General features: G+C 47.6%; 1 protein-coding gene across 1 annotated transcript in view; it reads left to right on the forward strand.

Moving 5' to 3' along the window:
- Positions 1 to 5,379: 5,379 nt before the first annotated feature.
- Positions 5,380 to 22,988, forward strand: part of SLCO2A1 (solute carrier organic anion transporter family member 2A1) — a 106,923-nt gene continuing 89,314 nt past the window's right edge. The window contains exon 1 of the mRNA XM_003419991.3: positions 5,380 to 5,755. Within this exon, the coding sequence (XP_003420039.1) occupies positions 5,660 to 5,755 (96 nt within the window). The 5' untranslated portion in view covers positions 5,380 to 5,659. The remainder of the gene's footprint in view (positions 5,756 to 22,988) is intronic.

Genomic DNA, 22,988 nt, shown 5'->3' on the forward strand with positions numbered 1-22,988 from the left:
CGCACTCAGGTGTCCAAACTGCCAACGGGCATTTATCAGCCACTGCAGGAGTGGGCCACTGATCCCCTGAACCGATAAAGCCACCAACAGGCCATGGCCAGCCACCAGTGAAAATAGACAACAGTGAGACAAGGCTGACGTCCAGAGATGGGCAAAAGGGCTCCAAGGGACAAAAGGGATGGGCTGGGGGACACAGCAGGAGTTTCCACAGAGGGCAGTGACCCGGGGGCCTCAGAGGCAATGAGGCCTGCCCTAGTCGCTGGGCTCTTTTTGGAACTCTTTCAGCTCAAATCAATTAAGTAAACATTTTTGAGAAACTGGTGTACTGGGCCAAATGGACACAAAGAGAATTAACACACGACCTTTGCCCTAAAGAAGCGTCACAGCTGAGTTGGAAGAAGAGACAGAGTACAGCTTACTAAGATCAATCCCACTGAGCACCACAGCAGCAGCAGCTGCCCAGCACTGAAACTTTACTACGCCCCAGGCACTTTAAGCATCATCTCACATAACTTTACAACAGCCCCATGAGGTGGGCGTTAATATCCTCATCTGAAGGAGAAGGCACTGAGGATCAGAGCGAAATTCTGGTGGCGTAGTGGTTAAGTGCCATGGCTGCTAACCAAGAGAGTGGCAGTTCAAATCCGCCAGGCGCTCCTTGGAAACTCCATGGCGCAGTTCTACTCTGTCCTATAGGGTGGCTATGAGTCAGAATCGACTCGACAGCAGTGGGTTTGGTTTTTGGTTTGGAGGATCGGAGAAGCTAAAGAAGCTATCTAAGGTGACACAGCTGCTGGGAGGGTAGTCAGCATCTTTGTCGGACTCTAAGCTCTGTGCCCTTCACCACCACACATATTGTCTCAACTGTGACCTGTGATAATAAAGGTAAGAACACACTGTGTGTGCAATGGAAGAGCCTCCAGCCTCAGGGTACACATCTGTAAAATGGGAATGATGACCTCCAGCCTCCTGGGTGACAAGGGATAATGCATGTGGCAGGACTCTAGCACACGTTTCTCCTGTTGCTCTGGGGGCAGGCAGTAACGTGAGCTGCTCCTACAAGGGAGGAGGCCAGGCCCTGCTGGCGGGGCAAGGGCGTGAGCAGAAGCCTGTGGGTGGAACATGGGCTGTTCTAGCAGGAGGCACAGGAAAGCTGGGGACAACTGGGGCAGAGAGGAGAGCCGGAAGCTGCTAGCCTCACCCTGTCTTTCTCCTTCCCTTCACAACTTGGAGAAAGTTGTTGGTGGTATCCATTTGTTCTTTTTCCTTTCCTGTGTCTCTGCAGCTCACAAAATCTGGCCTCTGCCTGCATCACCCACTGGAAGCACTCTTGCCAATATCCTTAATTCCACGCTGGTGTGGGTCAAATGGCACTCCTCAGGTCTCACTTCCCCCCTCAGCAGCCTGGACCTGCTCTTGTCTTCCAGGTCATCAAGCACTAGCTCTCAGCCCTACCAATACCCCAGCCCTGGTTATTGCCCCCTGTGCTACCTCAGGATGTTGCTGGGGCCTGTCCCGAACCCACTTCTCATCAACACATTCTCACTGGGCAATTCGCCCCTTCTGGGGTTTAACCACCACCTCCACTGGGATCCCCAAGCCCATATCTCTAGCCTAGTGTCCACCCTGAGCATTGGACCCACACACCCACCCATTGCTGGTCATCTCCACCCACATGTACCCTGGGCATCCTGAACTCAAAATGAGCCCAGAGGGACTCATCATCTTCCCCCAATCACTGCTGCTGCTCCTGGGTCCCTCTGTCAGGATTGGCGTCACCAATGGGGGCTGACCAAGCCAGGTTCTGGGAGTCATCCCTAACATCTCCCTCACAGATATATGGATGCCATCTCCTTTCAACATCTCATGATCTTTTCTCTCCTGCCCACCACCATCCCCAACGCTGCAGTACAGGCCTTCACTACAGCTCCGTGGTTTCATTCCACGGGCCGCTCCCATTCTACTCTTACCCGGCTGCCAGAGAGATCCATGTGAAATCCAAATCAGACCAGGTTCCCTGTTCAGAAGACTTCAGTGGCTCCTCATTGTGCAGGTGACAAGGCCTAAACTTCATAGCATGCCACTCAATGTCCTCACCTCTTCACCTCACGCATTTCAACTGTCCTTGGTCCTTGCTCCAGCTACACTGAAACCACGGAGCAGAATTACCCTCCTTTACCCTCATCCAACCAATCCATCTAGTCTTTAGGGTTCATCTTGAGGGTCACCTCCCCCAGGAAGCCTTCCTGCTGCCCCAGGATGAGTTAGGGACCCTCTTGTGTGTTCCCTGGGTGGTGTAAACAGTTTGTACTCAACTACTAACCTAAAAGTTGGTGGTTCGAACACACCTAGTGGTACTACGGAAAGAAGTCCTGTCATAAAGATTACATGCTTCCATAAAGATTACAGCCAAGAAAACTCTATAGAACAGTTCTACTCTGTAACACATAGAGTCGCCATGAGTCAGAATTGACTCGACAGCAACAGGATTTTTTTGTTTTGTGTGCTTGCGTGGCATATCTCTCTTCTAACATCACACTGACACTTTTTCTTCCCACTCCCTACCCGGAAACTACAGTCTTTAAAGTCAGGGACTATTCTTGTTCTGTGTTGTTTGTACACTGCTAGAAAATAGTTGCTGAAATTGAAGGATGGAAAGTCTGGGAAGCAGACCCTGGGAGTATTCTTTTAATGGGTTGACTCAGTGTGCAGACACTGAGAATAGAGCACTTAATACTCTTTCTGCCCTTTTCCCTAATTAAAAAAAAAAAACAAACCACAGTGCCGTCGAGTCGATTCCAACTCATAGCAACCCTATAGGACAGTAGAACTGCCCCATAGGTTAGCAACCAAGGAGTGCCTGGTGGATTCGAACTGCCAGCCCTTTGGTTAGCAACCGAAACACTTAACCACTACGCCACCAGGGTTTCCTTTTCCCTAATGGAACCCTAATTTTGTTCAAATCAAGGGACAGCAATAGTGTGAAACAACTGCATACAGTTCTGAGCCGTCTTTGCAGAGGGCAGCGACATGACCCAGCTGTTGCCTGTAAGACTTAAGGAAAAGAAGTTGAGTACACATGGAAAAGATTTGCTTGCCTGATTTAAGCCTGCCCCTTCCATTTTCCTGATTTCACTTCCTTCCTGGAATTAAGAGAGGAGGCTGAAGGTAGAAGAGCCATTTTGTGACTATGAGCCAGACATGGGATGAGAGCCACACACTAAGGAATTCTAAAAGGGCCTAGATCATGACCTCTGGTCTACCTACAGACTTCTTACGAGAGACAAATAAATCTTGCTTAGGACCCTTTGGTTGGGCCTCTGTTACATTTAGCTGGACTCCACCTAGTGAAGGCAGATAACCATCTGTGAGCCTTTCTGAATACGCCCGTCCTTCCCAGATGATACTGGTCCCAATAGTGAGCAGAGAGGGAGGTTTATGGAGGAGGACAAGGTGAGGGCTGGAGAGGCATTCTACCAGAGCATCACTGTACAGTGGAGAGAGTCCTGCCCTTAGGTTTGAGGAGGAGGCTCTGCCAACATAGCACCAATTTGCTGGTGACCTTGACCTGAGCCTTCTCTGTTCCCTGCTTGGTTTCATTTACGAAATGAGGCTGCTGGAACAGAAAACTTTTCTAAGGGCATAATTCTTCAAGTCTCAGCTTTGGAGTCAGACAAAGTTGGGTTCAGATTCCAGTTCTACCATTGACTAGTTGCACGGTTTTGAGTAAGTTCATTGACGTCTCTGGCATCCTCATCTGGAGATTCCAGGTTGTAATCCTATAACTGTAGGGCCAATGTTGGGATGGCATGGAATCACATGGGTGCTCAGCAGACTGCCTGGCACAATAGACATCCACTATGGTGTTGCAGTCCACTGCCTGGCACACAGTGAGTGCTCCGAAGTGTTAGCTGTCTTGTGGTCCATGTTTTTCAAGGGAGCAGACTGGGGACCCATAGATCATGGCTGCTCTGGGGCCAGGGCTGCCGCAGGGCTCTGGAAAGCCACCAACTCCCTCTGTGGGTAACTGAAGTGGCCTGAGGCTGCCCTTGTCTAATGGCTTCATCCCCAGCACTGAATGCTGTGGTGACCTGGGTCCTTGGGCTGCTGGTGGATAGGAGTAGCCACTGAATACAGGACAGTACAGACCAGGCACACAAAGGCAACAGGTCTTGGGTAGAAATAAGATGCCTGCATGGTTCATCCATTCTGTGACCTTTGTCTTAGCCAAAGCTTCCCAGGTATTAAGCGGAATCTTTTCCTGGGGCTGGGATGGCTTGGAGAGGTTGGCTCTGAAGGGGACTACAGAGAATTAGGGAGCTGAAAAAACGCTTCCGGCAGTGGATTCCTTGCTGTAGCTGTTTTTGACAGAACATTCTTATTCTTTTGAAAAGCCTCACCTCCTTTCTCTTCTCTGCAGTTGGAACCCTGGCGGTAAAAAGGCTTGGGGGAGAAAATAAACCTGTTGTTTACCCCAACCCTGAGAAGGAGGTCGGTGGATGCGTCCCCTCAGTCCAAGCTCCCCTCCCCATCCCCCGCAGCACTGCAGCCCAGACCAGGCAGTGCTGACACTTGACAGCGCCTGCAGTTTACCTTGGCTCAGGTCCAGAGAGTTCGGGCCCAGCCCGGGGCGGCCCCCACCCCTCCACCTTGTAACCCTCCCCCTCTCCTGCGCAAAGAGCAGTTTAAATATAAATCAGACCTCAGCACAAACAGAGCCTCGGCAAGCCTCGGAGCCATCACCGGAACCGAGAGTCCAGGTTCGTTGCGAGTGCAAACAAGCAGAGACCGGCTACGTAACTCTCCTCGGCTCTGCTCTGTCAGGAGCGGCGCGGGTGCTCCCCTCTCCTCCAGAAGTCCTCCCCCTCCCTCCCCCGCCACCTTTCAGCCCCACTCTTACTTCAGGCCCCCTCCCGCCCCCTGGCTCGCGTTGGGCCCTCCAGCACACTCGGTCCCCTTCCAGCACCCCCCTACCCTTCAGTTCCCCTACCCCTGGCCCTGTCGACCCCTCCCCTGGGCTATACTAGCTCCTCTCCCGCCCACTGGTCGCAGCTGCACCAGTCTTCACACTCCTCCAGTCCCCTAGGCCCCTCTGCATTCCTGCCCCTTCTGTCTCCTCCAGCTATACTATTCCTTCTCCTGGACCCTCCGCTTCTCCGGGGGTGATCGAGCCTTGCGAGTCCTATCATTCCTCCCCAAGCAGAGAGGCGCCGCGGGCCCGCGCGCGCAGCCGGGACGCGGGAAGAGGTCCAGTGCTGCCCGCCGCCGCGTCACACCTGTCCTAGGGGGGCGGCAGCCGCAGGGGCGGGGGCTCGCGGCGCCTTTGACACCGGAGGAGAAGAGGGAGGAGGAAGAGCATTTCATCATCCGCTCCGGCGCCGGCGACTGCAGCCACTTATAAAAACTTCTGGGCTCTCACTTTTGCTCAGTCTTTGCGCTGCGCGCCTCCTCCGGCCACCTCCGCGACGCTCCCCACCCACCGGCTCGGCCGCCCCAGCCAGAGGCGCCCGGCTCCTGCTCGCCTGGCTCCCGGCCCTGAGAGTGCGCCGCGCCGCGGTCCCTGGGCTCTGCAGCCGCCTTCCCGGACGGGCGGAAGGGACGCGCCCCCGAGCCGCCGCTGCTGCCTGGCCGGTCACTGGACCCGCGGGTGACCGCCAGCATGGGGCTCTTGCCGGAGCCTGGGGCGCCCCAGCGCAGAGACGCCTCTTCGGGCCGAGTCGGCCGCTGTTCCCGCTCGGTCTTCCACAACATTAAGGTGAGCGGAGTCCTCTGGGTCGTCCGGGCCCAAGCTGGCGGGGTCCCGGGCGCCGGCGCTGTCCATCCAAGTCCAGCAGGCTTGGGTGCACCAGGGTGCGTACCCCGCCTTTGGCACCTCGCTCCGGACGCATCCCCGCGGGACCTGGCACGGCGGGCAAAGGGGCCCTGGACCCGCGGCGCGAGTGCTGGGAGTGTGTGTGTGTGTGTGTGCGCGCGCGCGTTCACGTGCCCTCATTAGGGTAAAATATAGGACGATGAAAGTACCTGCTTACTGGGACAACTCTGTTCACGTAGTTCTGGCTTCTCCTGCTCTTTGATTGAAAAATAACATCTCGTGGAGTAATTTTTCTGTCTCCTGCTGGCTTTTGGGCTTGGAAGTGCCCAGATGGGAGATTAGTTGTGGTCCCGCTGAGATGGAGATGGAGGAGGTCATAGTCCTCCATTCTCATCCTGGGCTGGGTGGCAGAGGGGATGTTTTCCTTGCCCGGGTGCTCATATTCCCCAGGAGCCGGGGCCGGGGGCGGGGTGCGGAGGCGATACTACCCCAGTATGCTACTCCTCCAGGCAACGTCCGTGGTCCAGAATTTCCCCTCTGCAGCAGCTTTCCGAGGCCGGTAACAGTCCAGGCGGGCTATAGGACCAGCTTTCCTGGGCTGGAAATGGCCCCAGGAAAGCTGAGGGCTCTCAGAGTTTAACAATGGCTTAGCAGGTGCTTCTCATCTGACAAGTTATGGGGGGCAGTGAAGAGAAGCTGGGGGTGTTGGCAGCTGTGGGATGAAGTCATCTCCTTCCCCAGGGTTCAGGAACACTTTCCACTCCCTCACAGGTCTGGGAGGACCTGGAATGGTGGAATTCTCATTTAGATTCTTCGGTCCTGTTCTATCAGGCCAAAGCAAGTGGGAAAGATACAGTCCGGAGGGCACCGCCATTGTGGTAAAGATGTGATAGGCCAGAGCCTGCATCAGGATCAGGGTGGGGATTATGGTCCGGAGAGGTTGTTTCTGACAATCAGGTGGGGCTGAATAAAGCCTCCACTGGTGCAATTTAGGGTAGCCCAGGTCACACAAAGGGAGGTTGGGAGTCTCTGTGGGCTGGTTATGTGAGTGTCCAACAGAAAGGGGTCTGGAGGTCATAGTGGATCCCACCTACCTACTTACCCAGCTTACTAGCAGTGGAGTTGGGAGTCCTGCTCCTGCTTCTGCTCTCTATCCACATAACAACAAGATCGAATTAATTCTACTGTTGGATATAAATAAGGCACAGAAATTCTGAGATGGCTTAAGATAATCTGTGAACCTCCTCACCCCTGGTGAGATCAGAAGGGAACACTATGTGCAGTTTTTTGGTTCCACCATTTAAAAGGGTCTTGGAGAAATTTCAGCAGAGAATTGTGGGAAATTGGGTGTTTATCTATTAGAAATGCGACGGAAAGGGTGGGGGCAAGGGTTGGGTGGTCTGATAAGAGAGGGGCTAGGAGGGAGCCAGGGTGAGGCAGTCTCCCACTGTTTTTACCAAGAAGGGCAGGAGAGATGGTTCTTAGTTATCCCAGAATAGGTTTCTGACAGTGAGGGTGACCCCCAGTTAGACTGACCCATTTAGACCCAGCCTGGGTTTCTAAAATAAATGAATTTATGGCAGAAGTTTCTTTGAAGATCTATAAAAATAAGATAATTTCTCACATGCTGATATTGCAGCCACATGTGCCTGAGTCCTGGGTCCAGGCTAACTGACCTTTCAAAAGTTCATACCAGCTAAGAGCTTTTCTTGACTCCAAAAATCAAATTGTCTTAATCATCTGCTCATTTGATCCAAAGTAATTCTAAGATCAGATTGATAAACTTAGATTATCAGCCTGAAACTGGGTAGAAGTTCAATATCTCAAGGCAAATCTAGAGTCTGGAATTCCATTGGTTAAGCTCCCTTATACCTTTTCCTCCCGGGGCACTAATGGCTGTTTGGGGCCTTTGTTATTTGAAGGAAGATTTCCCTTCCCAATGAGAGGTTGAGTGACTGTCCTCCACCCGCCCAGCAGGGTACAGGCTGCACATGTCTTGTGCCATGTGTGATGTGGGGGGAGTAGGAGACACCCAACCTGAGGACTTGTCATTTTTCTAGGTTCCTCATTGCTGGGCCTTCTTTTCATCACTCACCCTGAGGTACAGACTAACCAATCAGCTTGTGACTATTGCTACAAAAATCTGTGTGCCATCTGGTTTTAAAACAAACAAATAAAAACCAAACCCACTGCTGTCAGATCAATTCTACTCATAGCAACCCTATAGGACAGAGTAGAACTGACCAGTAGGGTTTCCAAGGCTGTAATCTTTATGGAAACAGACTGCCACATCTTTCTCCCATGGAGCAGCTGGTAGGGTCAAACCACCAACCTTTCGGTTAGCACTTAACCACTGTGCTGTCAGGGCTCCTTCCATATGGTTTAAACCAGAAAAACCAAACCCGTTTCGGTCAAGTCGATTCTGACTCATAGCAACCCTGTAGGACAGAGTAGAACTGCCCTAGAGTTTCCAAAGAGCGCCTGGTGGATTTGAACTGCTGACCTTTTGGTTAGCAGCCGTAGCACTTAACCACTACTCCGCATGGTTTAGGGGGAAAGAATGAAGCCAGAGGACTCAAATTCACGTCTGTCCCATCCCAGCCATTTACTAACTGAGTGACACGGGGAAGCATTTCTCACCTTCCCTGGACCTCAGGGTCTTTACCTGAAAAACAAGTGAGTGATATTAATAATTCCCATCTCACTGAGTCTCAGTAAGGATTATGTGGGCTAAGGCACAGGAAAAGGGCTTTGTCAACCATGCTGGACTCTCTGGGACTGGTATCAAAGTGAGGTCAATTCTTGTCTCAACAAGCAGGACTGCACTTTCAAATATCATTTAAGAGCTGTTGTTCCACTGCTTTTGTCTCGTTCCAATACTTAACGAGAAAATGAATAGTTAAGAGAAAATGAAGTTAAAATGATAATGTCCAAAAGAATAGTAGTAGCTGTTGTTTGTTGCTGTTTAGTCAGTTCCAACTCATGAAGTACTCCATGTTTGCAGAGTAGAACTGCTCCATAGCGCTTTCAAGGCTGTGACCTTTAGGAAGCAGATCACCAGGCCTGTCTTCTGAGGCACCTCTGGGTGGGTTCGAACTGCCAACCCTTCCAGCCAGTGGTGGAATGCTCAACCATTTGTGCCACCCAGGGACTCAGCTAATGGTAACTGAGCTGTTAGGATGTACCGCACACTGTGGAAATATTTTACTTGTATTTAATCCTCACCGCAACCCTATGAGGCAGACACTGTTATTGTCTTCTTTAATGGCCAGGAAATGGAGGCTTAGAGAGATCAGCCCTTGTGTGTGGTCATATAACCAGAAAGGGGTGAAGTTGAGAAGAAGCAGGTAGGTGAAACTGCAGAGTCAGAGACCCGAACTACTGCACCTCCCAGATCCTCCTTACCCTGCCAACACGGTACTGCTCAACTCTGATTTAGCAGGTGGGGATACCATGGGAATGCTTGTTCAAGTGGTCAGTGCTTTCTCTAGGCCCTGGTAACACACATATCCCTGCCATGGCCAGGAGAAGCTGCAATGACTTCAGGAGGCATGCTCCTAACCACTAACAGGCTCACAACCTTTCACTCTTCATAACTCTCATCTAAGGATCCCGGCATGTCTCAGGGTAAATTTCTTTTTTGACCCTGCAGAAGTAAATGCTTTGTGTTTAATCTAGAAATAGTCTCTGCTACTGCTGGCTCACAGGATTCTTAAGAAGCAGTGGACCTGTTCGCCATTCACTGTCGAGGGAGCAGTTCAGAGTCCAGAATTCTGAATTAAAAACAGGTTCGCTCAGCGATTACAGGGGTGCTTTTGTGGCTAACTTATCCTGGCAGCCCGACCGAGATCTCTTTCTCCTTAAAATGAAGCTTTCTTCGGGGCCCACACTGGGGTTACCTTACAAGTGTGGTTGATTGGCATCTGCTGCCCAAATTTCAGGGACCTGCACGCCCAAGGCCCCAGTGTAGTGAACTAATTCTATCCAGTGAGTGAGGGGAACGTCCCAGGAGGGGTGAAGAGCTGGGAGGTGGGAAAAAAGGGGTAGCAAATTTCACAACTTAGCCGGGGTGGCCCTGGTGACCTCTGACCTGGGAGAACCAGAAATGGGGGCAGAGGCACTTTGTCCTGGCCTGTGTCCATAACTTCCTGAAGCTCCTGAACCTGAACCATGGGGAAGCATCTTGAGCTTAAACTTCTATTTCCAGAAGAAAGTGCTATATCCCAAAATCCTGAAATTCATGCTCAGGAAAACATTCTCAGTAGTATTCCCTGGGCCTGAGGATTGATGAACTGACCCAGGGAACAAAGATATGCATATTCCTCTCCAGGGGTGGTGTTTCTCTAGCATTTAGGACAGCATTTATTGTGTTCTTGGGGGTAGGGATTTGTCCCCAGTAAGTCACCTTGCTCTGCTTGTAGGAGTGGAGAGAAACAAGAGTGAACAATGGGAATGGGTGGGGCCAGGGTGAGGTGATCACAGGTCACTCAGACCCTCTCCTCATGAGATGGTGCTCAAAGCCCTTCTGAGCTTCCATTTTCTATTCTGGTGATGAATTTGTGACCTACTCTGCCACAGAATAAATGGAACAGTATAATATATTTTATAATATACATATAGTCAACTCTCGTATTCACAGTAGTTATGTTCTATAAACTCACTGTGAACACTGAATTGTTGTCGTTGTTGGTTGCTGATGAGTCGATTCTGACTCAGAGGTACCCCATGTGTATAGAGTAGAACCACTTCATAGAGTTTCCAAAGCTGTGACCTTTCAGAAGAAGATGGCCAGGCTTGTATTTCAAGGCACATCTGGGTGGGTTTGAACCACCAGCCTTTTGGCTAGTAGTTGAGTACATCACCATTTTCACCACCCAGCAGCCCTGAACACTGAATTAGTGAATACTGAACCATTGCTCCTACAGGAAATACAAGGTTAGGTTCCTGTGAGCCTCTGGTCACAAAGTTTTGGTTAACCAATCAATACATAGCCTTGTTTTTTATGTGGTTCTGTTTAAAGCAAGGCTTCCAATGAATTCTTTCCAGTTTGAACCCCTGCTGAGATTTTGCGTTTCTAACAAGTTCTCTGCTGAGAATTTGCATTTCTACCCAGATATATTGGATCAGAATCTAGCAAGTTTCCCCAAGTAATTCTTATGCATAACTTCCTGGGACCTTGTACTGGTCTTCATTTCATGAATTCACAAATTATGACACTTTTCCATAGCTTCATCACTCACTATACATGTTACTTTAGCACTTTTAGGAGAAGCCTCACGGGCATATTTGCAAATTTCCTCTTCCTTTTTCTGGATGTACCATGTTGTTGAATTGTTAATATTGAATTCACAGCCACCAGCACTATAACTCATGCCTGAACACGGTTTATCTATCACGTGTATTTTCCCATAAGGAACATCACAGCCTTTTTGCACTTAAAAACATTAGACAGCACTTCAGCACTGCACTTGGGGACCATATTAAGCAGTGAAATAACTAATGAAAAGCATAAGAACTGAAAAAACATGGTACTAAATAGACTGAAAAGGACCCTTATTTACAGTATGAGAACTGAAGCAAGGAGGCAGAGCATCACCGTGTCCCCGCTCAGCTAGGGATGTAGGGTGCACATCAGGCAATTTAAACTCTCCACCTCTCCGCACGTGCCCGCCAATGGTCGGGAAAGCACCTGGAGTGTTGATTGGGGCTACAGATGAATTTTAGCTAGTAGGTGAATTTGCAATTACGGAATCTGCAAATAACGAGGACCAACTGTAGCTCGTTTCATCTCTCTGAATTCGTTTGTGACAGTGACTTTTTTCCCATCCTGGGAAACCCAGATGTGGTGTTGGAATGTTTGGGTGGCAATGCGACTTCCCCTCTTCTTCCTGTGCTTCACTTGTGCACGGAGGTCATGGTCCTTGCAGAGGAACGGAGATGGTCCCTCAGGTCTAGACCTTTCCCCCTCATCTTTCTCTCTCATAACACCCCTGCTTGGTTTTATCCTGTTCCGTGGTTTTAACCACCATCAGCCCTATTTCAATCCCCTTTCCACCCATGGACGCATTGGCCTGCAGATAGTCAATGAGGCAGAGAGTCAGAGAGAAGTGGGAAAGCTGGCAATGGTGGCCTGAGAAGAAGCCGGAGGCGCTCCTGGGCCCGTCAGAGGAACTTGGATAGGGCTGGGTTGCTTTGACTGCTGTTCTTACACTCTTAACATTCACTGACATGGACTTAGCCGTTCCACCCTCAGTTTCTGTTGAGGAATGACATGAAGAAATAGTTGCGTGAATTTACTCTTGCCTGTATCCAACAGGACCACTATAGATGAGTGGTCCCCTACAGTCCTTGGGGGCTCTCGTATGAGGGACCATGGGGGAATCATGAGTTCTTAAAACCAGAGGAAACTTAATTTAGTTTGAAGGTTTAAAAAACTTTTTTATTTTGAAACAATTATAGATTCATAGGAAGTTGCAAAAATAGTGCAGGGTGGTCCAGTGTAAGCTTTACCCAATTTCTCCCAAAGCTTGCCTCTTACGTAACTATAGCATAGCATCAAAAACAGGAAACTGACCTTGCCAAAATGTGTGTGTACAGTTCTATGCCATTTTATCGTATATGTAGATTCCTGTAACCATCACCCTACCTCCAATATCGAGACACAGAACTATTCCATCACCACAAAGATTTCACTTGTGCTACCCTTTCGTAGTCACATACACCTCCTTCCCCACCACCGTTCCTAACCCCTGACAACCACCAACCTGTTCGTTCTCCATCTTTATAATTTTGTCATTTGAGAATGTTATATAAATGGAATCATACAATATGTGACCTTTTAATACTTGCTTTTTTTTCACTCAGCATTATGTCTGTGAGATCCACCCAAGTTGTTGTATAAATCAGTAGTTTGGTCCTTTTTATTGCTGAATAATATTCTATGGTATGTACGTACCATAATTTGTTTAACTGTTCACCCATTTAAAGACATTTGTGTTGTTTCCGGTTTGAGGCTGTTACAAATAAAGCTGCTATGAACAATTAGGTACAGGTCTTTTTGTAGACACAAATTTTCATTTCTCTGGGATAAATGCCCAGGAGTACGATTGTTGGATTGTGTGGTAGTCGCATGTTTGTTTTTGTAAGAACTCGCCCAACTCTGTTCCAGAGTCGCCATGCCCTTTTGCATTCCCACCAGCAATGTGTGAGTGATCTAATTCCTCTGCGTCCCTGACAGCATTCAGTATTGTTGCTACTTTTATTTTAGCTATTTTAATATGTCTGTGGTGGTCTTCATCTGCGCCATGGTCTTAGTTTGCATTTCCCTGCTGACTAGTGATGCTGAACATCTTTTCATGTGCTTATTTGCCATTTGTATATTCTCTTCAAAGAAACATATGTTCACGTCTTTTGCCCATTTTCGTTTTATTGTGATTTAGGTGGAAGTTTACAGAGCAAATTAGTTTCTTATTAAATAGTTAACGCACAAATTGTTTTGTGACATTGGTTGCCAACCCCGTGATGTGTCAATACTCCCATTTTCTAATTGGATTATTTGCTTTTTTACTGTTGAATTTTGAGAGCTCTTTATAGATGCTAACTACAAATCCTTTGTTGGATATGTAGTTTGCAAATATTTTCTCCCAGTCTTTTCATTCTTTTAACAGGGTCTTTCACAGAATAAAAGTTTTTAACTTTGATGAAGTCCAAATTATCAAATTTTTATCTTATGGATCGTGCATTTGGTATCACGTCTAAGAACTCTTCAGCAAGTCCTAGTCCCTAAAGGTTTTCTCCTAAATTTTTATAATTTTAGGTTTAAATCTATGATCCATTTTGAGTTCATTTTTATATAAGGTGTGGGGCTTAGATTAAGGTTCATTTTTTTTGCCTATGGATGTTCAATTGCTCCCACACCGTTTGTGGAAAAGACTATTCCTTCTCTATTAAATCGTCTTTAGACCTTTGTCAGCAATTGGTTGGCTGTACTTGGTTGGGTCTATTTCCTGTTTTTCTATTCTGTTTTATTGATCTGTGTGTCTCTATCTCTGCCAATATGACACAGTCTTGATTAGTGTAGCTATAAAGCAAGAGCTTGAAATCAAGTGAAAGCTTGATTTTTATTCTGCAATGGCATGTGTTTATCTTATGAATACTAAGTCTTATAACCCATTCAGTTTCCTTTTCTACTTTGGCTTTTTAGGAAGATTTAAGGATAGATTTAAAGTTCTCCTTTAGTAATTAGTTAGGATCTTATGTATTTATGTGCTTCAACTTTTCTTCTGGTCTTAGCTGATTGGTATATCTTTCCTCTTGAACTTGATTTTTTAATCTACATTCCTAAACTTTTCCTAACCTCAACAATAGCTCTGCAAGACAGCTATAAGCATTTCCATTCCATAGTTGAGGAAACTGAGGCCCATCCAAGGCCACATATCCAGTAAATGACAAATCACAAATTCCCACATGGTGTCAGCTCACTCCAGAGCCGTCTTCTTTCCACAACCACAGAGTGCCTATCAGTTCTGGATTCTCTCTGCTGTGAACACTTGGGCCTGGGCTCAAGGATCTCTGAGGTCCTTTCGGGTTCTCAGAGTCTCATTTCATGCAGTGAAGTTGCTGATTGAGGTGAGACCAGGAGCAAGGCCAGCTGGGCCTGTGCTTTGCTGGGAGACCTGTTATGAAACCTGGCAAAAGCAAAGGGTACGAGTGAGCTGGCCAGGTTGTCTTTGCTCAACCCCCAACTCCTCCGTGTAGAGGACCTTGATTCCTTGGGTGTGCCTTACTCTTTGGGATGGATTAAATTTGCTCAGGGGTGGGGAATGAAACCAAGGCAGGGAGCCTCAGACTACAATGAGGGGTTGAAGAATGAAACTACCCCTGAGTAGCCCTCCTCTTCAGCCTGTCTTCCCAGCCTCTTTGCCCTGTTGAATGGAAATGCTAAGAAGGGCTCTGGAGAAAATGCTGGAGGCTCTTACACACCCCTGGGCACCAGTCAGGGCAGTTGCCCCCGGTCTTTTTACCTTTGGGCCTCAATCTGGTCAGTGTTTGGTGCTGACCTCCCTGCCTCCAGAAAAGTGGGAAAACTAACAGCCTCTGAGGAAGTTATAGTGCACCGGAGCTCTGTGGGAACTGGGGAGTCCTAATGACAATTCCCATTTGTTTGCGCAAGCATCAGTAATGCCTGTTTGTGTTCTGAAGAATGCTGCATCCAACACCCTTGGGGGATACTGGCTTAGAGCACAGAAGGACTAGGTTAAAACGCAAGTATCATCAGGGAGTATTGCATTAAGCTAGTGTTTATCAAACAGCCTCATCGAGATGCCCTAAATTCCAGAAGGGAGTGGGGTAAGGAAGCAAGGGGGGTGTGCCTAGGGACGTGGCTTGCCTCACCCTGAGTACCATCCTGAGTATCATATCTCTTTGATATTTTGTGTTTTATCTTAAAGTCACATGAATTTTTATCTTTTCCTCCATAACATACCTATTTGTTTCCAAATAACAGTATGTCGTACTTTCCCGCTTCCGCAATCTTTGAGTAACATCGATGCTCCAGAAAGCTACATCCTGTCAGCCTCATGTCTCCCAGGTGCGAACTACAAGTTGAGCACACTGAGTTCGGGAAACAGCACAGGCAGACCTCAAGTCTCAACTAGTTTATCCGGTTAGTTCACCCAGCCAGCTTGCTGGGCTCGGAGGGAACAGTACCTAGAAAGTTTAAAGGGGACAGGTGTGTGGCAAGTGGACGTCAGAATGTTCCCGGCCTGACCCCTGTGGGACACCCAGGAAAGGACCTGGCTAGGGTACTAGAGGGCTAGGGTACTAGGGTAGGCAGTGAGGTCTCGTTGGCCTGGGGTAGGGATATGGGGCCTGGGTGGAGGAAGGAGGGGCAGGGAGAGCACTGGCTTCTGGAGCCACACTTGTCCTGCCCGAGTGGCTGCCATGAATCACAGGAGGGGATTGAACTGATCACTTTCTTGATCTGTTTTCCAAGTCATTCCTCACTCCTGGCCCAGGCCTTTCCTCTGACTCACAGTGCATTAGAGGGGAGGTGGCCGGAAGTCTAAGGCTTGAGTCGGAGCCTTATTCGTTAGGTGTTATTGAGTGTCTGCCGTGTGTGAGGACCTTCACTAGTTGTCACTGTCTGTACCTGGCTCTCTGAGAGTGTGTGGCCTCGTAGGAGACAGACCTGTGAACTCTGCTATCCATTTCCTTCTTGGATTACTTCAATAATTTCCTAACTGGTCTTTCTCTTTTTAAAATCCATTTTTCACACCAACCAGAATGATCTTCCCAGACTCCACATCAGACCATGTTGCTGCTGCTAAAATCCTCCAGCAGTGTCCCTGGCTCTGGAGAAAACGGCCAGCTCCTCCGCAGTGTCCACGGCTTCCACTTTGCAGTCTCGGCTGCCTACTCCCTTCCCTGACTGTGGCAGGTCCGGAGCCCACCTGTTCTCCTATCTCCCAGCCAGGCCTGTACCGTAGTCACCTGGGACCTGCCTCTCTCCTGGCTAAAGGCTGTTGTTGCTGTTGGTTAGAGATTCAAACTATGTGGTTTGATTTCCTGTTCTGGCACTGATTTGCTGTATAACCCCAGGAAACAGTGTTGTGCCAAGTGGGGAGGTTTAGAGGGCTCTGCCCCAGTCTCCAACGTCTCCGTTGGCTCCCTCCAGGCCACTCAAATAATAACATGGGCAGTCTATGTTAGAGGAGAAAGGGGACTCACCAGAATGCAGCCTGACCTCCCCATGCCATGGGAGAGTAGGCCCAAGGCAGACTTTGGCAGCCAGGTCCAGCCTGGCTCACCAAGGAGCTCCTGTCTGATGGCAGGGGAGTCCTGGCAGCTAGGGCGCAGGGCAGCTTGGTTCGAGGAGACAGCAGCAGAGGTCTGGGCTGAAGGCCCTGGACCAGGTGCTGGATGGGGTGGAGTTCAGGAATCCTCCTCAGGGCAATGGTAGGGCAATTTTGAAGCTGGGCTGGGGGCCATGCGGTGAGCTCGGGCAGAGTGGACCTCACCCAGGTGGCTGGCTGACTAATGCAAGGGGATTGTCTTGGAATGCCTGGGTGGGGTTGGGCTTGGCAACAGGGGAAAGGTGTCCAGTGACCATAATAGGGCCAGAGGTAAGCCAGGGGTAGACTAAGCTATTGGTCATCTCCTTACTGGAGAGAAGTGGTCAGGCAAGGTGTGGTTCTCAGGGAGGTGTGAAAAACCAGAGACAATTTCTTTCAGTGTGTGTTAGGTGTGGATATGGTAAGAACATCAGCCACCTGGGCCAGCCACCTTTAGCCCTGGTGCCTGGGTAGCAGTCACCTCCAAGCCCACTGCCGTTAGTGAGGGCAAGCTCAGAAGAGCTCCTAAGACACTATGGGCGTGAGCCACATGTGAAGTCAGAGATAGCCAGCCAAGGCATGTGTGGTCTGTCTGACCTCAGCAACCCCCAGTAAGGGGGCTGATCTTTAGATCCCCTTTCCTTGAAGATTGCATCATCATCATCACCATCATCTTTATCACAACGGCTAATATTTAATGAGTATTTGCAATGTGTCATGCACTGTTCTAAGGGCTTATGGACCTTCACATTCGCCCAGCACATTCTTTGTCCCCTTCTTCTCCAGATGCTGTTGCAGCCAGCTGGACTCTGAGCCCCTCCACTCACTCACCAGCTGTGGCACCTTGAGAACAATGACCTTTTCCTCATCTATAAAAAGCAGTAGCCATCTCATGGTTTGTTATAATGGTGGGAGAGTGCAGATCTTTCATGAGTTGGAAGTAAATTTGTCTAAATTCAAGTCAATCCTAATCTATAGCCCCCAAGTTTCTGAGAAACAATTGTCTCTAAGTCACCTGCCTCGTAGGGGAACCAGCTATCTCAATTTGCCCAGGACTGAGCGGGTTTCCGGAACACAAGATTTCCAGTTTTAAATCTGAAAAAGTTTTGGATAAATCAGGATGAGTTGGTCTCTCTGCTGCCTCTCTTTCTGTCATATGTTACAAAAACTAACGTAATAACATGGGCTAAGGACTTGAATAGACATTTCACCAAAGAAGACATTCGAATGGCCACCAAATACATGAAAAGATATGCAATGTCATTAGCCATCAAAAAGGTGCGTATCAAAGCCACAATGAGATACCATATCACTTCCATAGGATGGCTAAGATTGAAAAAAAAATACAGAAAATAACAAATGTTGGTGAGAATGTGGGGAAATCGGAAACCTTATCCATTGCTGGTGGGAATGCAAAATGGTACAGCTCTTGTGGAAAAAAGCGTGGTGGTTCCTCAAAAAACTAAAAATAGAGTTGCCATATGACACAGCGTTTCACTCCTAGGTATGTACTCAAGACCTGAAACCAGAAACTCAAACAGATACTCGTACACCAATGTTTATTACAACACTATTCCAAATAGTTAAAAGGTTGAAACAGCCTAAATGCCCATCAACAGATGGATGGATAAACAAAATGTGGTACATACGTAAAATGGAATACTACTCAGCCAGTAAGAAAACTGAAGTCTTGATATATGCTACAATGTGAATGGAGCTTGAAGACATTATGGTGAGTGGCGTAAGTTAATCACAAAAGGACAAATATTGTATGACCTCACTTATATAAAAAGGCAAATTTATAGAGACCAAAGTTTATTAGTGATTACCAAGACTGGGAGGGAAGGGGAAGGGGGGGGCGCTACTGCTTATGGAGTACTGAGTTTTGGTTTATGGTGATGGAAAAATCGCATTGATTAAGGCTAGGGTTGCACAATGGATTACTGTAATTGCTGTCAGTAAGTTGTACATCTGTAAGAAGTTGAATTGTCAAAAGTTGTGGGATAGATATATTACAATAACAACAACAAAAAAGTGTAGCTGCTGAGCCTACTTATGTACAACCAAACACCTCATGGGATCTTGTTCCTTGGTTTGGAGGTTTAGGGTCATGGTTCCAAAGGACATCCCAGTTAATTGGCCTAGTAAAGTGTTTAGTGCTTCTGTTCTACATCCTAGTTTGCTGTGTAGTGCCTGAGGTCTTAAAAGCTTGCAAGCAGCCATCCAAGACACAACAATTGGTCATTATTCACCTGGATCAATAGAGTAAGAAAGACAGTCAGGAATAGGAGGAAGAAATGAAATGTGTGGTTAATTGCCTCCAGGAACAACTGTCTCCTTTGCCATGAGACCAGAAGAACTGTATGTTCTTTGATCAAAGATTCTTTAGAAGAATTCTAATCGAAAGGGAGAAAATGCAGAATTTCAAATTCTCATGGAATCCATACTTTCTGGAGCTATGGAGGCTGGACGAGCCCCTGAAGCTAATGCCTTGAGATAATCTCTAAACCTTAAACCAAAAATATCCCCTGAAGTCTTCTTAAAACCAAATAATAGTTTAGCTTAATGAGTAAAAAATGTCTACTTTGAGCACTGTGCTCTTTCAAGACCTATCCTTATGGGATCAAATTGACAACAGCAACTCAAAAGATTAGATTGGGGAGGTGGAGCTAACACAGTGCCCTAGACAGACACATCATGCCATCCTTCTGCAGCAAAGACCCAAAAAACTAAGTAAAACATACAAACATCAATCCTAGAACCTAAACATCAATTGAAGGGATAAAGAAGTAAATAAACACTGAATGAAAGAAGAAACTGAAGGAAACAGAGAACAAGGGGAGATATGGACTAGAGGTCCCCTGCCAACTAACACAGCATAGCATTGCCATCTTGGAGCACAGCCATCAATGACCCTGGACAGAGAGTACAGCAGGGCAACTTCACGGAGCTCCTAACAGGAGACAGAGTACCCAGTAATCAGAGAAACACCCTTATCCACCCCTCACCCTTCTGCCCCATGTGCCACCTCCACCCCTCCCAGATTTGGCTAGAGAGCAACCAGCCTGCTACCAACCTAGGTCCACCTTGCCCCCGCGTGCCGGCTCCTGACTTTAGTCTTTTTCTTTCTCTCTCCCACCTAGTCCGTACCTCACCTCTACCTCTTCCTGCTAGGCCACGCCATGCTGCCTTGGCTAGAGAGGCGCTGGCCCGCCCCAGCCTACTTGCCATCTCCAGCCACGTCATATATATATATATGTGTGTATATATATATAAAATATTATATTTTCCCCTTTCTTCTTTTCTTTCTCCCTCCCGCCTAGCCCCATACCCGACTTCTACCCCTTCCTGCTGAGTTAGTACATGCTGCCTTGGCTAGAGAGATACTGGCCCAATGCCACCCCAGGTCCGCCCCACTTCCACTTGCTGGTTACTTCCATGCCATTTTTTCCCCCTTCTTTCTTTTCTTTCTCCGTCCCACGTAGCCCCATACTCTACCTCCACTCTTTCCTGAAGAAGAAGAAGAAAGTAGGAGGCCTCAACACCTCAACAACAAAAAGACAAATAACCTAATTAAAAGATGGACAAAGGATATGAATGGACACTTCACCAAAGAAGACATTCAGGCAGCTAACAGACATATGAAGAAATGCGAGAGATCAGTAACCATTAGAGAAATGCAAATCAAAACTACATTGAGATACCATCTCACCCCAACATTATTGGCACTAATCAAAAAAAAAAAAAAAAAAAAACAGAAAATAACAGATGTTGGAGAGGTTGGAGGGAGATTGGAACTCTTATGAACTACTAGTGGGAATATAAAATAGTATAACCACTATGGAAAACGATGGCACTTCCTTAAAAAGTTAGAAATACTATACAATTCAGCAATTCTACTCAGAGGAATATATCCTAGAGAAATAAGAGCTGTCACATAAATAGACATACACACATTCATGTTCATTGCAGCATTATTCACAACAGCAAAAAGATGGAAACAACCTAAGTGCCCATCAACAGGTAAATGAATAAACAGATTATGGCACACACACAATGGGATACTGTACAAAGATACAAGACCAATAGAACGCCCCACAAGAAACAGCTGAGGTATTCGGCTGATTGAGGGTATTACGCTGAGTCGAAGTAAGTCAAAATGTACTGTAAGAGACCACTAATATAAATACCCAAGAAAAGGTTTACACACAGAAAACAAAAATCTTTGGTGGTTATGAGGAGGAAAGGGAAAATCACCAACTAGATAGTAGGCAAGCATTAACTTTGGTAAAGGGAAAGACAACACACAATATAGGGAAGTCAGCACAACTTGACCAACTCAAAGTCATAGACGCTTTCTAGACACTTCCTAACACCTCGAGGGACTGAGTTACTGGGGCTGAAGGCTGGGGACCATGGTCTGGGGGCATAGGTAGGTCAATTGGCATAAATAGTTCATAAAGAAAATGTCCTACATCCTGCTCTGGTGAGTGGTGCCTGGGGTCTTAAAAGCTCGCAAGTGGCAGTCTAAGATACGCCGATTGATCCCAGCACGTTCAGAGCAAAGGAGAATGAAGAAAACCAAAGACGCAAGGAAAACGTTAGTCCAAAGGACTAATGGACCACATGTGTGAAACAGCCTCCGCGAGCCTGAGCCCAGAAGAACTAGATGGTGCCCGGATACCTCTGACAGGGATCACAAGTAGAGAAAAATGTAGAACAAGATTCAAATTCACAAAAAAGGGCTAGACTTACTGGTCTCACAGAGACTGGAGGAATCCTCGAGACTATGGCCCCCTGGACACCCTGCTAACTCAGAACTGAAGCCATTCCTGAAGCCCATCTTCCAGCCAAAGATCAGGCAGGCCATTAAAACAAACAACACGTGTGAGGAACATGCTTCTTAGTTAAATCAAGTATAGGAGACCAAATGGGTAACACCTGACCAAAACAAAGACAAGAAGGCAGGAAGGGATAGGAAAACTGGACGAACGGACACGGAGAACCCAGGATGGAAAGGTAAAGGGGAGAGTGCTGACACATTGCAAGGATTGCAACTAATGTCACAAAACAATTTGCGTATAAAATTTTTGAATGAAAAAAGAAAAAGAATGTAATCAGTCTCTGAATTATACTTGTAGAAATAGTTGAATGTTTTGTTGTGTATATTTTCACCACAACAAAAAAGTAAGAGAGAAAAAAAGAAAGATTAGATAGGAACCTTAGGGGAGATTGAGTTTATGTTAACGGGAGTGGAAAACTCAGAAAAGGAGAGTAAGAATGGTTGCAGAACTCGAAGAATGTAATCAGTGTCACTGAATCATATGTATAGAAACTGTTGAATTGGTGTATGTTTTGCTGTGCATATTCTTCAGCATTTACCAAGAGAAATGAAAATTTGGAAAAAAGAAAAGAAACTAACCCTCACCCTCAGACTGTGCGGCAGGGGAGGTAGTGACAGAGGGTCGGGGATGGTGCCTGGGAATGAAATAAACCTCAAGGATCCAGGGGAGGTAGAAATTGGAGGCTTCCAGAGAGGGAGATAAGAATTAGAGAGCCAGGGAGTCAAGAAAGAAGCCAGTTCTCCCTCTGGTTTGTACATGGAAATCCTCCCACCCAGGTTCTGTCTTCATTGCTGCTCATGATTTCTGTGGCACTTAACTTCTCGTTGTACAGGTCTATACAATGATGACAAACCTGAGATACAAAATGATGGTGCTTCTGGTTCATAGAATTATTGAATTTCAGAACTGAGAATGATGTAAAACCTCACTCGCTCAAAGATGCAGGAATCCTCTTGATGATGCCCTTGGCTCTGCTAGCATAGCTCCAGTGATGGAGAACTCACTACATCACAAGGCAGGCCCAGCAACTGTCCGCCCCACGAGCTTTTGGCAAGTTTCTCCTTATGGTGAACAGAAATGTGCTTTTCCTCTGCAGAGCAAAGCTAGTGGAACCCCTCTCTCCCTGATCACTCTCCTCACTGTTTCTGGTGGACAGTGGTCACCTCTCTCCCATAAGCCCCTTTGACTGGGGAACTGCAGGCAGGTTGAAGCAGAAAGCCAGGGGGTCCAGGCCACCCTCCCCTGAAAGCTGAACCAGGCCCTGAAAGTAGATGTTGCTGGGGAGCGCGCAACCCTTCTACTCCTGCTGTACCACATCATAAAGGTTTCCTTGCTGGTTCTGCTTACTGCAAGGAACCTGGTTATCATGCATCGGGGTACCTTGGGTTTTGTGGCAGCTGGTAGGAAGTGGCCCAGGGTCCCCATGGAGCCAGCAGACCTTTCCATAATGGGTACTGCCATCTGCAAAAAGCCCTGCAAGTTTTTTACGCCCTCACTAGT

The sequence above is a fragment of the Loxodonta africana genome, chromosome 26, assembly GCF_030014295.1.
Source record: "Loxodonta africana isolate mLoxAfr1 chromosome 26, mLoxAfr1.hap2, whole genome shotgun sequence".
Taxonomy (NCBI): domain Eukaryota; kingdom Metazoa; phylum Chordata; class Mammalia; order Proboscidea; family Elephantidae; genus Loxodonta; species Loxodonta africana.